General features: G+C 44.8%; 1 protein-coding gene and 1 long non-coding RNA gene across 7 annotated transcripts; one reads left to right on the top strand and one right to left on the bottom strand.

Moving 5' to 3' along the window:
• Positions 1–5824, bottom strand: brf2 (BRF2 RNA polymerase III transcription initiation factor subunit). 6 transcript variants are annotated; one of them, XR_010325364.1, is made up of 6 exons: positions 4968–5499; positions 4531–4590; positions 3822–4143; positions 2967–3533; positions 1906–2793; positions 1–138 (listed from the first exon to the last, which is right to left on the bottom strand). XR_010325364.1 is itself a non-coding variant. In XM_064308034.1 (6 exons), exons 2-6 carry the CDS (start codon positions 5119–5121, stop codon positions 2370–2372), a joined length of 1527 nt encoding a protein of 508 aa, XP_064164104.1. In that variant the 5' UTR covers positions 5122–5176; positions 5684–5824; the 3' UTR covers positions 1–2369. The 6 variants fall into 6 exon arrangements, 5 of the variants coding, with proteins under 5 accessions (XP_064164104.1, XP_064164102.1, XP_064164103.1 ...); XM_064308034.1 differs by adding an exon at positions 5684–5824 and having other exon boundaries at positions 1–2793; positions 4968–5176; XM_064308032.1 differs by adding an exon at positions 5579–5813 and having other exon boundaries at positions 1–2793; positions 4968–5176.
• Positions 5825–11178: 5354 nt separating this feature from the next.
• Positions 11179–17035, top strand: LOC135238841 (uncharacterized). Its single transcript, XR_010325221.1, has 4 exons — positions 11179–11278; positions 11432–11529; positions 13328–13465; positions 16071–17035. It is a non-coding gene; the product is annotated as an uncharacterized LOC135238841 (long non-coding RNA).
• The last annotated feature ends 6 nt before the right edge of the window (positions 17036–17041 follow it).

Here is a 17041-nt window from a genome sequence, read left to right as displayed (position 1 = left end):
CATGGAAGAACGGGTCATTTATTTAGGATGTACAACAGTGAAGATAACTGAAAATGGCTGGCTTACAATAATACTCTCACTGGAAAAGCAAGATAGACAATTCCTGCAGAGAGTTATCCCTGGGCATTACAAATAAAACTAGACAATTCCTGCAGACATTGTGAAGTGTGGTCGACTTTGTGCTGAACAGAGCGAACAGTTTCTGTAGTATAAGCAGAGACAGAGTATTGTGTACATGATATAACATCACGGCAAGGAGTTTATTTGCGACACATAAATTCAGAGATAAATTATCCTTTCATCAAAACTTGAGATCTCAGTGTTTTACTCGCGGTATGCGGTGACGAGTGATGGCGAATCATAAAGCTAGCTGGCATGTTCAGAGGGTCTTGGAAAAACCCTACGTCTACACTGCGTGATCGCACCATTTTAAAAAAGCAAGACGGGGCTAGGGAGATTAATTTGATTGACGTATGATTTTGCGTGAATTTCAGCTCATTTCAACCACACAACTAAAAACATTTAATTGGGCTGTAATTCAGAGTCTAATCTGTTATGTCTGAGACCAACTCATAGACAGAGTAGCCTATTACGTGTTAGCCGAGCCGAATTTCCAAGAACGAAAATGAGGCGAGAAATGTGTTAAAATAGTTGCATTTTAACTCATTTTAAATACAGCTTCTGTGAATAAGTATCGGCTGGTAGCCAGTACTACTAGCTTCTGTTGCAGCAAGGGGTGCATCAACAACATGCAAGTGGAGTTGTGTACTTTAGCAAACGCGTTGGGGTGAGAAAGCGTTGCTTTCCCTGCTACAACAGACTGAATATGTAACACAGCTCTAATGAGACCAAAGTTTCCAATACGCTGGGATATTAAACGGTGTTACAAAAGTCAAATTTGACATATTATACATGGTTAGAAAGCTTATTCTGTCACCTATTGGATCGATGAAGCGTAGATCAAGCCAGTTTGTACTACGAAGTTCGAGAACGCCCAAAGCAACATGTGGTATTACAAGATGACGTCTTTTTCTGGAGTAAGACCGGACCAGAAGCTGATGCACACGTGTTGTTGACAGCGTTGTTGCACTTTTTAGTACAGTCTGATATGTAAAATAATGGAGCTTCACAAAAACCTACCAAACACAAACCACACAAAAGAAACCCCAAAGAAGAATCTCCCCAGCATCATACTGCAAGGCTTATATTGGGCCACAGGCAGGTGAAGGCAATCAAGCAATTAAGCAATTGGGTATTACCTCCACCTGCACTACTCAGGCAAGCAGAGGCTGGGGACGTAACGTGTTTGCCGATATACCTAGCTGACAGCGTTTTCATTTGTAGTTTTGCATTTGGAATACCGTTTTTATCGCGTTCACTTCCGCATTCAGCTATATAATTTCTGGTGGCTAAGTCGCCAGGAAACCTCATTTGAACAACACAATCCGTGCATGTACGTCTTTGTCAAGGTCTTATCTAAATTGTGGTATAAAGCATTTGAGGTTTACGAATGTGTGTCTTCTGTAATTACGACAAAAGAGAGATATGCACCGTATCTGGGTTCTGAATACCCTGTAGATGAACCAGGTAAAAACGTAGAGAAGAGTGCATCACGTGTGCAAAGCCGACCAATGCTGTAACTTCTTAACTCACATATGTATGTCACAGTCCCCATTCATTGTCAATGGGAAAAATTGGCCAGAAAGTCATATTTCTCAAAAACCGTGCAGCGAAACTTTCCACAAAGTAATAGCACACAATTCCCAAAGAAGCCAGTCAATTTGACATATGGCACGTGTATGTGGTGCGAAAAGTCTGGGAGGAGTAGCGGTCCAAAAAATGGGTGGAATAATAAATAAATAATATGTGCGATAATAATAGTGTGTTTGCCTAAGGCAACCACACTAATAAAAAATAAATAAAAAACGAGTTAGTTCAAGAGTTAGCAATGCCCTGAAAATCAATAATTTAATGTAAAGGGGGAAATTCAAGGCAGAAACACGTCGGAAATCAAGCTTCAATTAACAAACTGAACACAATTATGTGCCTTAACAGCAAATGTTAGCAAATTAAAGTGAGAAGAGAAGTCTCTGAGTCAGACTTATTCAGAACAGAGCGCGACTGGTCAAAGACTGGAACACTGCAGGCCGTTTCTGCAAAGATCACTAGCTGTGAATGAGGTGTGCTTTGTTAGGGTTGGAGTGAAAGCCTACAGGACGCTAGATCCCCAGGAACAGGGCTTTCACCACTGGTCTAGAGAGTTGAAGAAAAAGCCAGGAACCGGACAGTCCTGCCGTCATTGTCCCTCAGGTGAGCATCATGACCTGTATGAACGGGGCGTGTGACATCTCCCAGGAGACGCACGTGAGTCACTTATCAGCAGACATCAGTCTCCTCTGCAACTCGGCAAACTCCTCCATTTCCTGCGGCGTCCGCAGGTACCCCTCGATCTCGCTGTCCGAAATCTCCTCGTACCCCGTCACCACTGGGCCCACCTCTTCCACCCTCCTCTTTTTGCGGGGTTTCCTGGTACAGGGGGGCACAAACAGGTGTCTTTTCGCCCAGTTGCTATCAGGAATGGGGACGTTCTCCCCAGGGGCGGGGTCTGGGCAGGCTTGGCGCTCGGGGGCGGGGTCTGGGCAGGCTTGGCGCTCGGGGGCGGGGTCTGGGCAGGCTTGGCGCTCGGGGGCGGGGTCTGGGCAGGCTTGGCGCTCGGGGGCGGGGTCTGGGCAGGCTTGGCGCTCGGGGGCGGGGTCTGGGCAGGCTTGACCCTCGGGGGCGGGGTCTGGGCAGGCTTGACCCTCGGGGCGGGGTCTGGGCAGGCTTGACCCTCGGGGCGGGGTCTGGGCAGGCTTGACCCTCGGGGCGGGGTCTGGGCAGGCTTGGCGCTCGGGGCGGGGTCTGGGCAGGCTTGACCCTCGGGGCGGGGTCTGGGCAGGCTTGGCGCTCGGGGCGGGGTCTGGCAGGCTTGGCGCTCGGGGGCGGGGTCTGGGCAGGCTTGACCCTCGGGGGCGGGGTCTGGGCAGGCTTGACCCTCGGGGGCGGGGTCTGGGCAGGCTTGACCCTCGGGGGCGGGGTCTGGGCAGGCTTGACCCTCGGGGGCGGGGTCTGGCTGCAGCTCGCGCTCGAAGCTCCGCATGGCCTTCCTCATCAGCAGGACGCGGTGTGCGAGGATGTCGGCGGTCACCGTGGCGACGGTGCGCGGCTCCACGGGTGTGCCCCTCAGCCAGGGCAGCTCCCGGCCCAGTTGGCACAGGACCTCCTTCAGCTCACCCACCCGCAGCGCCGCCCGGCCGGGCAGGCCCACCTTGGCCAGCCTGCAGAAGCGGGCCAGCTGCACGCCCAGCCGCGCCTTGCAGGGCTTCAGGGAGAGCCAGGCCAGGTAGACCACGCCCGCCAGCACGTGCACGGGGTGCCGCCCCGTCACCAGCCAGGTGTCGGCCGCCAGCTCCAGCAGCTGAGCCGAGCGCTCCACCAGCCGAGCCGCGCTCTCGCTGAACACCTCCGGCACATCCGCGGGGCTCAGCTTGTACCTGCCCGAAAGAGACAGCATTAACGGGCACGCACATTACTCAACACTACTGATATCGTGTGTGTCAGCACTGTAACCCTACGCATCTGGGGGGTATGCGTGACAAGCATTCGTAGATTGTGCTGGCATGCTCAGGACTGCATACTAGACTGCTGTAAAAATAGCTTACTTAAAAATGATGCTGTGACAGTTATGAATGGTTCCCATTATTTACCAGTGGTCTGCCCAAAAGAACAAGCCTGCGCTCTAGCCACTTCCCCACCCTGACACTCCATGGCTGCAGGCTTACTGGTGGCAGTGGCTCTGCAGCAGGTCCATGATGCTGTGGGAAGGGGCCTCCACGTTCAGGATCTTCACCAGCTCATTGTACACCATGCCCATGGCGTGCTCACTGGCCTCCAGCAGCGAGTAGATGGTCCCCATGGCAACGGGCCAGTTGTGCTGTCGGCTGCTCAGCAGAACGCAGCTGCCCCCGAGAACCTCCTTCTTCTGGAGGGACACCTTGAGGAAAGCGGGGTGCTCGTAGGCCCGCTGGAACAGGCTCTCCGCCGTCTCCTCTATGACCCGGGGGAACCGCAGGATCCGGCACAGCGCACGCACCCGCTTCAGACCTACAGGAGCAACAAACCACGTTTCCCATCATGCCCAGGGCCACAGTGTTCCATAAGCTGTGATAGGCCAGTCCCTCCTCAATACCCCATTAGGTCACATCAGTCAGGTCCAATGAGGGTTCGCACAGAAGTAACACTGACAGAACGGGTGTGCAAGGAGATTTACATCTGTCTGGATACTCCACCAACTTTCTGCTCTGAATTATTTAATTAGCCTCATCACTTATGAGATCATTTAATGACAAGTCCATGAACCACAGAAACTGTTCTCATTCTCACTATGCAACTGTTGCTGTACAGACTCTGTAGATTAACCACTAATGTTCATGCCACAGAGCATCATGTAGTAGTCATCATTTCAATTCAGGTTGTTGACTAGGGCCTTACCTTGAATTTGATTACGGCACGGCTGTTTAACTACAACTGTGGTTTCACTGTATCTGACATCTGCAAGGGCCAAGCAAGAGAGTTGTGTAAGACACCAAAAAAGAAAATTAAACAAAAAATCTGTAGTATTTTGGGAGCTACTTTGAATACAAGCAAATGCCTGAGTATGGCGAACCCTCAAATGATCTAGTTCAGCCATTTTCTATTATAACATCAAACATGACCAATGCACTTCCGAGTAACCAGTTAGAATACAGATGCTACAAAACAGACTATAATAATTCATTAATTTCTGTACAAGACATCCTAATGGAGATGGACGTTTACCGAAACGCATCAGGGTATATAGCCAGCGCATCAATAGTGCCGACTAAGTACTATAATTTTAAACTGCCTGGTTCCAGATCCTTCTCTAACCACTACCAACATCGCCGTACCTGTGCCCTGGATTTCCTCACTTCGAGTTGTGGTAAGCAAGCCCTCAGACACCACAGACCCGCAGTCTGCGCACACCAGCTGACACTGCGAGTATAAGGAGTCGTCCACCAAATTGGATGAGCCACAATCTGGACAGGTCTTTCCGGATGCCATAATACCAACCGATCCTGTGCCTGCTGCCGGTTTACGTTCTGCTTGAATTAGCTCGCTAACAAGTGAATACAGTAACAAAAGCACACTCATAAATTAATGACATGATCGTACAAAGCACACACAACGATTTCTAGGAAGACAGTCAAGTAAGCCTGAGGAGTCATTTCACAATTTAGCGGTGTGCTATCGGTAATGTTAATTCTACCGGATAACAAATCCAGAAAATAAAGAAAAATGTTAAAGTTAGCAAACTTTCCGCCCCTTCGGCATAACAGAAAACAATGGTCTACCATGGCAGAAGAACAACAAACCTGTACTTCGACAAAACTAGCTAGACAGTCTATCATTCATTATTGATTTACGTTAAGCGAACGGGTAACTAACGTTAGTTAGTCCTTACTGACAAGATGCTCCAGCTAGAGCTAACTAAAGCATCGCTAGAGAAACATTCATTTACCCAAGCCAAGCGTTCTTGCTAACCAGGTAAATTGGCTGATAATTAACATGCAGCTCGGCATTGATCAAATAAATCGCTATGGTACGAGGCAAGATATATTCCTACGATATAACCGTTTCTGTTTCGTTTGCCAGTCTGTCAGCAATGTAAGGAGATCAGCAAAACGTTTTAAACGTCGGCAAAACGACGCGCTTTCCTCTTTATCTGTACCCCTGCTCTATGGCTCGTGTGCAAATAGACTACGTTTTCATGGTTCCGGGTCTTTATTAGTAAAATAGCCAATTAGCCGTCACCTCAAAACGTTCATATAATTCAGCTGTGGTAAAATGGTAAAGGTATACACAATAAGCTTTATTATAAATAGATTATTTCAGAACAGTATCATTTTGCATATCAGTTGGTACTTCAAGAATATCAATGATAAGAAATATAAATCCCCATTGTAATTTAATTGTAAATTCACAATTCCCTACACACGTGTACAATCAGGTTGCATAGTGGTAACCCACACAACTGAAATAACCACAGTAGCTCATATTTTAACTACGTACTCCATAGTGAGAAAGGGCCCCCATCTCTAGCTAGTAGCTCGAAACCAGAATCTGCCCTGAGGCTACACACTGTAGCCCCAATGGCAACTAATGGTGCTTATAAACTGATAAAACTCGCACAATCCTAAACAAACTGACAGTACAGGAGATTCCCAAAAGGAAGCGGAGTGTTTATTTGCACGCTGAAGCGTACAGAAAAGCGGCAAGATAGTCTTGAATGCTCAGATGCACTAAAGAAGTGCGACCTGAAGTCAATATCAGTAAATCCTTGTGACAGTCTTTGCAAAGGAACGTGGATGAACCACCCATTTATTTATTTATTTATTTATTTATTTATTTATTTATTTATTTATTTATTTATTTGCCACTGCTTGCCTCGGCTGTTTCTGATAATGTCCACTGTTTTGGTTTGTTTACAGTGTTCCGCTTCCGTATGTTGGTCATTCTGACCCAGAGACTGTAAAAAATAGTTCTGACCATTAGACATATACATAGACGCCGCATTGACTGCATCGGCCCGTTGGTGCGATACGTCAACGTCTCCGCCATATTGGACCAGGCAAGACTGGCCTGAAAATACAAGTAAACGGGGGAGCTGCGGTTTTTCTGGATAAAAAGCACTATAACGTTTACATTTCTCAACTGATTTCAATGAGTCGTTTTTATATTCAATGGTTTATGGTCTACGTAGAGTAGAAAAAAACTTTTGAGGAAACATTGGGTAGCATTGCTTTGGAATACAGCTTATTTAATTTCAGTGAGGCAAGATAGCCTATATTGTTTGTAGTACAGTAACTTGGCGTCATTTTGATATCAATACTTTTAATGGCAGGCGTAGATTTTGCCAGTTTGAATGAATGAGTTATAGACAGTGCTTTGTATGTGTGAGGTACTTGACATTTTTGTACGTTAAAAACGTGTTTTTTTGACATATCATTTCTTTTTGCAAAGTGTTATGAGAAAGTGAGAAATGCCAAGTGACCCTTTAAGAAACAGTTGTGGATTATGGCTATCCTTTGTAGTCTGATGAGCGTAGCACTTTAACTTTGCTATATTTGTAAAACAGTGGCTGTGACAAAGGGTGTGGTGGCGTAAGTATAAACGCATCAGAAACGCAGCTGAAATATGTCCAGTGTATATACTCATGGATTTGACAGCCATCTAACGAGCCTTGATTGACAAAATTATCAGCAAGCTTATAGAATTAGAGCTTTCTAGGTCGCAACTTGTGTACCCTTCTGTCCTGCTCTGTTTTCTGTTATTTTGTGGAGACACGCTTTTAGTGTTGTAAGGTTTATAAGGCATTTTGATACGCTTATCTGCTGGTAGGAGTCCTCTTCGCTATTTTGCTTAGGTAGATCAGTGGCGTGAGAATTGGAAGTAGTAGACCTGGTACACTTGATAGTGGGAAATAGGAGCCGACGCATATTTCCCAGCAATCTTTGCATATTATAAAATAACAATAGTACGAGAGAAATGAGGACAAATTATGAAATTGAGTAGTTGAAACAATATGTTTTTAGCAGCGTGGGCATGTAGGTAAAGTTTGACATGATCACAAACTACTGTGCAAAGTAAATTAAGTGACCATGAGCAAGATGAGTTTCCTTATCGAACAGTATATATAACTAGATCCCAACATGATCTTGGGGTACAGGGGTGTAACAAGAGGAATGAATATTATTTATTAAAATTAATTAGCAGGGAAAACACGATGCCGGAATCATAATGTCCTTAATTTATTTACAACAATTATTTTTATATACAAAGAACACAAAAACAGGAGGGGAAACACTGGGCGGGACCAAACAAAAGAAAATGAACAAAAACAAAATAAGCGAACTACCCTAGGAATGAAAGAAACTAATTGAATGAAACCCGAGAATCTTCCGAAACTAACTACACTGACTACGCTAAACAGAACAAAAAACATACAAGGGTGGTACACGCCCCTATCTATATATATACACAAGTGAAACTATTAACAGTAACAGTAATAAGAAACACCTACCTAACTCCCATTCCTAACCCAACAAAAACCCGGCAACCAAACCAGAGATATAAACCCAAACTCAAGGTCTGTTCAGAAAAATACGGTCAATACACAGAAAGTCCAAAACAGCACAGAGTCACATACAAAGGTGAGCAAAAAGTCAAATCTAAGTGACACCCGGGTAACTGACAATACAGCCTTTTATAGGTGTGGGTTGGTTCCTCATTCGCCTCCAGGCAGATCCACAGAAGAGGATTGGGGGGAAAAACAACGCTCACTTCCTCTGCCTTGCCAATTGCAGAGTGACCTGTAGCACAGACTTGAGAGAAGAATGAGACAGGGAGAGAACAAAAACCTGGCACATAACACAGACGGTATAAGGATTCACTCGTTAAAGTAGTGGGTGAAGGAAGGTGCCATATTACGTAGGAAATCAATTGCACTGACTTACTTTTCTCATGTTCACTACTCGTAGTTATAATTATGATTGAGTCATGATTGTAAATGTCATGTTTTAATGGGGAGTTGCAGACAGTACGTACGTAGTAATAGTTTGTTTGTGGGTAGATAGAGAACAGGGCAAGGTAACATGAATGTAGAAACGTGGCGTTTGCTGATAAGAACGTTTTGTACAGTAGCCAAGTGAAGAAATATACTTAGTAGAAATGGCACAGTGGTCAGCTGGTGTAATTTTAGTTTTTTGCCATTTTCTCCCCAATTTAGTCGTTATACTAATTCCCATCTGTATCACAGTCCTGGTCGATGCGCTATCCTCTCTCGCTCTGGGGAGGGTGTAGACTACCACATGCCTCCTCTGATACGTGTGGAGTCTCCAGCCGCTTCTTTTCACCTGACAGCGAGGAGTTTCACTGGGAGAGCGTAATGCGTGCAGAGGCTCACGCTGTCTCCCCCAGATCCTCTCCCTGCTGAACAGGCCAACCAGTAGGAGTCGCAAATGCAACGATCAGGACTCATATCCTCATTGGCTTCCTACTCGCGAACATTGCCAATTGCAACATCTGACCAAGCGGGAAGCATCGCTGCCGGGGACTGAACCCGGGTCGCTGCGGTGATAGGCCAGTTCTTATACCTCTACACTACCCAGACGGCCCAGCTGGTGTAACTTTTTAAGAAAATCAATGCATGTGCCATCATGAAATGCATATGGCTGGCCGTGAGTGACTTTTGGTAAAGAAAATACAAGTGTAAGAAAGTGTTAGTGTAAAATATGAAAATATCTGCCTGAGGGCGATGCGGAATGCGATCCTATGACCTCACACTTTTCAGTCCGTAATTTTGGCAGCGCACCACCATGACATAGCCGTTCAATGCGTGAAATTTCTTGGTCAAAGGTGTCCATTGTTTTAAAGAAGAACACAGGCCAGTAAGCACAGCCGAGCTCCGGTTGGATCCATATGGCTTGGCAATATTGTAGCCGGTTAACTGAACATGTAGATGGTAGGTCATAATACCCTGTATACGTTCGGTGAACGCCAGGAAAATGTGGTGCAAAAGCAATAATTGAGAAGTAATAGACAGTAATTAGTGAGGAAAAACGCAGGTTAAAGAAACTTGTTCCAGGCGGGGCTTGAACCTGGGAGAACCTTGAACCCTATGAACCACAGAACATGACATTGACCACTCAGCCATGAACAGACTATTTCAGTTTTTGATTTTTGATAAATTTGCAAAAATTTCTAAAAACCTGTTTTCGCTTTGTCATTATGTGGTATTGTGTGTAGATTGATGAGCATAAAAATGAATTGAATCCATTTTAGAATAAGGAAGTAATGTAGCAAAATGTGGAAAAAGTAAAGGAGTCTGAATACTTTCCGAAGGCACTGTAGATCCGTTGTACAGTTAAATAGTGAAGGGTCTCTGAAAGAGGTATGTTAAGATAGCGGCTCGACTCAAAACAATAGCAACGCCTGAGGAACTAATAAAGCCCTCCTCCAAACTCATGAAAATGAACAATTATATGAAAATTTTCTGTCCCCTGCAAAGCCAGATCTTTATCCTAAATATCAGTGCCATTCATTCATCTCAAGCTCTACCACAGACTATTCCCTCCTCTATGCTCAAGAACCTCAGTCCTCAGTCCCAGCTATTCAACCATCCATCAACTCCAAGTCAACTCCTATATACTTCTTTAAGCTGCCAACTGGCACACCTGGAGTGCAACAGTCATCTCGGCCAGCGGATTATCTGCCTGTACATGGGAAGAATAGCTGTTCCAAGTCATACCAGACCCATCCTGTCCACACCTCAAACTGGTATTCCCTCCTCTGACTCCCTTCATTTGAGGAACACACCTCTTGCACCGACTCACTAGCTGCGGTTACATGCACACTTTTTTTCATTCTGATTGAAATCATTCCGATTGAAGATTTCGGGTCAACTGTTTACATGGGTTGTAATCTAATACAGTCTGGTGTTTACATGCGCCAATGCATTTAATCGGAACAGCTGTGTGACATGCGCAAAAGTGATGAATACATTATTTGTTTGATCAGTGGAGAGAAACGTATGTCACCACGTATTCATGCGCAGAAAGAACGCAGCCAGAAGATAATCAGTTTCATCGTTTACATGGTACAATTTTTTCTTTTGATCGGTTTATGAAAAGGTTTAAACTACCCCTCTGCAATCGATTGAAATTTCAATCGATTTGGGCCTGTTTATTCTGACTGAGGTGTTTATATGGAGCATTTTCATTCTACTTGGGCTTTTAAACCGATTTTAATCGGAATATTAGGCTCCATGTAAACCCAGCTAGTGAGAAGTGTTACGTCCCCTGCCTCTGCTAGCCTGGGTAGTGCAGGTGGAGGAAGTTGCCTGATTGCCTATTTGCTTGATTGCCTCCACCTGCCTGTGAGCCAACATAAGCCCAGCAGTATGAGGCAGGGGAGAGCTTCTTTGGGGTTTCTTTTGTGTGTGGTTTGTGTTAGGTAGGTTTTTGTGAAGATCCTTTTAGATCGTTTTGTGAACTTTGTATTTTCTTTTGTTTTAGTTTGTTATTTACACAAATAAATGTCTGGGTTTTGTCCTTACATCAGTTTTTGGATTGTTTTTGAAAGGTGACCGGGGATTCCATCCTGAGGAATGTTACAGTAGATTTGAGTCTCACTGCTGCAGGGCCGGCCCGTGGCATAAAAGGTCTATGCGGCGTTTATTTTCGCAATTACGTTATTCATCCCCTATCGCGGAACTAGCGGTATAAATTGTAAACAGAATGGCAACCGAACATTTCATAACAATGTAATGTAAGAAGGATTTTACCAAGCGAACCTCCCCTCCTCCCCTTGACAGAATCCAACACCCCTCTGCACACTAGCTCCCTCCTAGTGCCTGCTATGGATTCTCGTAGTGCCTGCTATGCTATGGATTGGGGCGACATAGCTCAGGAGGTAAGAGCGGTTGTCTGGCAGTTGGAGGGTTGCCGGTTCGATCCCCCACCCTGGGCGTGTCGAAGTGTCCCTGAGCAAGACACCTAACCCCTAATTGCTCCCAACAAGCTGATCTGTACCTTGCATGGCAGCCTTTCACCGTTGGTGTGCGTGTGCGTGTGCGTGGTTGTGTGTGTGTGTGTGTGTGTGTGTGTGTGCGCGTGTGTGCGCGCATGCGCATGCGTGAATGGGTGAATGGGTGAATGAGAGGCATCAATTGTAAAGCGCTTTTGATAAAAGTGCTATATAAATGCAGCCCATTTACCATTCTACCGAGACTGCTTGATTTGATATGAGTAGAACCCATAGAGGTAAATGTCACGACAGTCTCATCACCACTAATTACCTGCAGCAAAAAATACAGCAAGAACTGTGTCTAACCATAGGACACACATTAAGTTTGACCTGCTTAATATTAGATTACTCTCCACCAAGGCAGTTCTCCTTAATGGGCTAATCACTGATTACACACTTGATGCCCTCTCTCTCGCTCAAACATGGTTCAGGCCTGAGGAGTTACATTCCCCTAAACAAGACGTCTCCACGAGGCTACACCAGCAGTCAGACCACATGTGTAACTGGTAAAGGTGGGGGTTTGCTGAGATATCTGATGCCACCTTCAGTCGCACATTAAAAACTAAGTACGTGTTTTCATCTATTGAGGTCATGGTTATGGACTTCATGCAGGTATTTACAAAAAAAGTGACTATAAACAAACCGTCTGTTCCCTATGAATGTTCCTTATGGAATTTTAAAATTTCTTGTCAGATCTTGCAACCATGGCTGACAGTGTTGTGATTTTAGGTTATTTTAGCCTCTTAAGTCAGCCAGAGTGTGTTAATTTGCATTCATTCAGTTTTTTTAAGGTGAAATTTTATATCAGCCTGGTCACACGATATACTGTTTGAAAGTGTAAAAATTCAGGGTTCTATCTCTTTGAACTATTTTACAGTGCCAAAGGTATTTTGTAACATATGGGGTGGCAAAACAAGCTTTCCTCGCCATCTATGCATTTTGAAAATCCATAGACAACATGAATCACGGTAAAATTAGTGTTTTTATCACGGCAAGGATCCAGCGAACAATGTCCACAGTGATTTTTAGTCCAAAAAAACCTTAACTCACAGAAGCATTGATAGAATGTGCATTATTTACTTCCTGAGGAATTATCATTGTTGTCTTTGTTGCCAGTGGTGAGATGTTATAGTGACAACTGAAAAGCACTTTAGCTGATGAAATTACATTTCTATCGATATATAGTTTGTTAGGCTTGCATGAAAGCACACATACTGTTTCTCCTGCTTAAACAAACCGTAAGTTTTTCAGTATACATGCTAAAAATTTTGTGCACCAGTGAGTAAAGTTCTTAAGGCTTTATGCCTAAAAAGTTGCTGTTTTACAATAAAAATGATTTTGCAATGCCTAGTTCTAAACAGAAGACTTGAAATTTGGCTTTGGAAGAATTCATTCATCTGAGGAGGATAGCTTTGACTCCAGAGCAGAGGGCATATACAACGACATGATCCCATTTTATATCAGTGAGAATGTAAATATATTCTCAAAATATATTTATTATTCGGAATGCATATAAATAAGGAGTAGGCCTGATTTTGAATAAAAAATTTAGCACGTGAAATTGTGGGATGTATTTGACATTGATGAGGGTGGGGTATTTGACAAAAACTTTAATCAACGGACCCCAATCAATGGATTAGTAAACTAGTCATTGTTAATATAGTTATTTTCTACAATCTTCCAGACCTGCTGCTGCCAGAGGTGGCAAGGGGAGGGCAAGGAGAGGAAGGTGAAGAGGGTGGGAGCGCAGAGGAAGAGAGGAGGACAGTGACAGGCAGCAGAAAAGAGAGCGAATGGGGCCTGGATCTTGTTTATAAGTATAGTAAGAATAACACAATTTTTTTCCATCTGTAACCATGATAATATTTTTGAATGGAGATTCCCTTGGGATTTGCTACAAAACATTAAGCTAATTAGAATTAAATTTAGTCTAGAGATTGCCTTTGCACATTCATTGAAAACATTTTTAAAACTTACTGTAGCACAAACATTAAAAGCCTAAAAGTAGTGATGACACCAATCTCAGCTCTACTGTCTTGCTTTGAACGTTCGTTGTTTGTATGTTATCTTGTACTGTTTTCTGTTCAGTATTACTATCCAATGTATACGTTTTTCCTTCTGTATTTACTGTACTTGCTGTTCTTTAACCTTTTAACTGTGTTAAGTGACCCAGGGCTCTGGAAAGGCACTATATAAATTATTTATTATTATTATTATTATTATTATTATTATTATTATTATTATTATTATTATTATAACCAATGTAGTCATTTATCCGCACAACCCTGTTTTATCAGATCAATTCCTCATTACCTTACAGATTGAGTTGTGTATGACCTTCTGGCCGCCTTTGAAGGAAAGGTGGCTACAATCCGGACCTCCTTTTCCCATTCAGTGAGCCCCCCAACCCCCCGGGACAAACCCATGGCCACACTGACCTCTTTCGAGATGCTGGAGGACTCCGATATACTCCAACTCATCACTTCTCATCCCACAAGCACCTGTCCACTTGACCCCATCCCATCTGCAGTCCTCCAATCAATTTCCAGCGAGATCCTTCCCTACCTGTCCTCCATTGTTAATTCCTCTCTTGCCTCTGGTCATGTTCCCTCTGATTTTAAGATGGCTCGCGTTATCTCACTTCTCAAGAAACCCACCTCAGACCCCTCTGATGTAATGAATTATCGACCCGTATCGCTTCTACCTTTTCTGTCCAAAACACTTGAGCGAGCAGTGCTTAAAAAACTAACCTCTTTTCTCCATCAGAACAACCTGCTAGACCCTCACCAGTCTGGCTTCCGATCCAGACACTCAACAGAGTCTGCCCTCCTGGCTGTGACAGAGGCACTTGCCACTGCAAGAGCCTCACGCCTCTCCTCTGTCCTGATCCTCCTTGACCTGTCTGCAGCATTCGACATAGTAAACCACAAAATACTCCTCTCCAGCTTGGCTGAGATGGGCATTGCTGGGACCGCCCTGATTCGGTTCGCTTCCTATCTTGCAGATAGGTCCTACCAGGTCACCTGGATGGGGTCTGCCTCTGCTTCTCATCCCCTTGTTACGGGAGTACCACAGGGATCTGTACTGGGTCCTCTGCTCTTCTCCATATACACCAAATCTCTTGGTTCAGTTATTAATTCACACAGTTTCTCCTATGCAGACAACATGCAACTCTTCTTTTCTTTCCCACCCTCTGCCTCACAGGTTGATGATAAAATATCTTCCTGCCTGGCTGACATCTCTACTGGATGGCCAGCCACCACCTGAAGCTCAACCTCAAAAAAACTGAGCTGCTTCCCATACAAGACCTGCCTACTACGTGAGCTCTCAATCACAGTTGATGGCACCACAGTGACTGCCTCTCACTCTGCAAAGAGCCTGGGGGTGGTCCTGAACAACCAGCTGGACCTCAAGGAGCACATCAAGGCAACATCATAGTCCTGCAGATTCCTTCTGTACAACATCAGAAGGATTTGACCATACCTGACTACGCACTCCACCCAGCTGCTTGTCCAGGCTATGGTGACCTCCCGCCTTGATTACTACAACTCTCTCCTTGCAAGCCTGCCAGCTTGTGCCATACAGCCACTACAGATTATTCAAAGTTCCGCCTCTCAACTCATCTACAACCTTCCCAAATTCCCCCACGTCACTCATCTGCTGTGGTCACTCCAATGGCTACCGGTCGCTGACAGGATCAGGTTCAAAGTCCTGACCCTCGCCAACAGGATGGCCCCTATCTATTTGCAGGACATGATTTGATTCTATATCCCTGCTCGACCACTCTGCTCTGCAGTAAGGGCACCTTGTACCCCCTCCCACCCCAGTAAAGAGATCACAGAGCTTCTCCACCCAAGCTCCCCAGTGGTGGAATGAACTCCTTGTCCCTCTTCGGACCTTTCCCTCACTACCCATCTTCTGCCATGGTCTGAAGACACATCTCTTCAAACTATACCTGGACTAACTGCCATCACTCTGTATATCATTTCACTTTAAATCCCCCCTTTCATGACACTCATGTTACATGTACCCCCATTCCAGAACTTTTGGTAATTTGTACAGTATTTGTCCTAATATTGTAGCTTGTTCTTCTCCCTAGTTTGGCTTGGCATAAGTTAGGTCAGAATAGTGTTGACTGTGTGAACTGAACTGTGTTCTTGTCTAGAAATAGCTGTACGAAATGAGTATTGTACCTTATTGAACCTGTGTTTTGTAGTTGTCCATGAATGCACTTTTGTACGTCACTTTGGATAAAAGAGTCTGCTAAATAAATGTAATGTAATGTTGCTCCGCATAAACTGAGCTAAAATTTATCACCACATGCTCTATTACCCCAGAGACTGATCAGAAATTCTGCAATAACCTGCCATCCTCCTTCCTCTTATGTTCTCAGTACATACACCTCAACTCTATACATTCCCTCACAGATGACTTGGTGTCCATGCTAATGGACCCTGGACTTGGTTGCACCTTTCCAGAGGAAAAGTCCAGCCAAAAGAAGTTAGCCCCTTGCTACAACAGAAACACACAGGCCCTCAAGAAGGCCTCAAAAGAAAAATGGCATCCCATCACAGGCCTGCTAGTTCCCTGGATCCTATCCTAGGCCTGCTTCAGAAGAGTTCCGTGGATCCTATTCTAGACCTGCTAGTTTCCTGGATCTTATCCAAGGCCTGCTAGTTTCCTGGATCTTATCCTAGGCCTGCTAGTTTCCTGGATCCTATCCTAAACCTACTAGTTTCCTGGATCCTATCCTGAGCCTGCTAGTTTCCCTGATCCTATCCTAGGCCTGCTAGTTTCCTGGATCCAATCCTAGGCCTGCTAGTTTCCTGGATCCTATCCTGAGCCTGCTAGTTTCCCTGATCCTATCCTAGGCCTGCTAGTTTCCTGGATCCAATCCTAGGCCTGCTAGTTTCCTGGATCCTATCCTAGGCCTGCTAGTTTCCTGGATCCTATCCTAAGCCTGCTAGTTTCCTGGATCCTATCCTAGGCCTGCTAGTTTCCTGGATCCAATCCTACGCCTGCTAGTCCCATGGATAATATCATAAGCCTGCTTCAGAAGAGTTCCCGGGATCCTATCCTAAGCCTGCTAGTTTCCTGGATCCAATCCTAGGCCTGCTTCAGGTTTGGGTCTCCCCTGCACTGAGCCATGTAGCATGCGGTGCATGTTGGACATTTTTATAGCCTGTTGTATGCAGTTTGACTGAGTCAATCTGCATTATGCTGTTCTAGCTAAAGAAGCACCCAGCCCTGGGTCATTGGATGACTAACACAGAGAAAGAAAATGACAAGTGAACTTTGTCAGCAGTGACTGTTAGAATGTTACTGGACTTCCTGTGTGGAAAGCCTTCCATTTCTGGGTTTGTCAAACGGTATCTAAAAGGTCATTGGGTGTGCGATG

Source organism: Anguilla rostrata, chromosome 14 (assembly GCF_018555375.3).
Source record: "Anguilla rostrata isolate EN2019 chromosome 14, ASM1855537v3, whole genome shotgun sequence".
Taxonomy (NCBI): domain Eukaryota; kingdom Metazoa; phylum Chordata; class Actinopteri; order Anguilliformes; family Anguillidae; genus Anguilla; species Anguilla rostrata.
This window is presented reverse-complemented; position numbering and strand designations above follow the sequence as displayed.

Excerpts from the sequence above, each read along its gene's own strand:
- brf2 (XM_064308031.1), bottom strand. The coding sequence starts at position 5,211 with ATGAGTGTGCTTTTGTTACTGTATTCACTTGTTAGCGAGCTAATTCAA. Across the intron at positions 4,591-4,967 it reads TGAGGAAATCCAGGGCACAG|ATGTCAGATACAGTGAAACC; the intron begins GTACGGCGATGT and ends TGGCCCTTGCAG. Across the intron at positions 3,534-3,821 it reads CTGCAGAGCCACTGCCACCA|GTACAAGCTGAGCCCCGCGG; the intron begins GTAAGCCTGCAG and ends TCTTTCGGGCAG.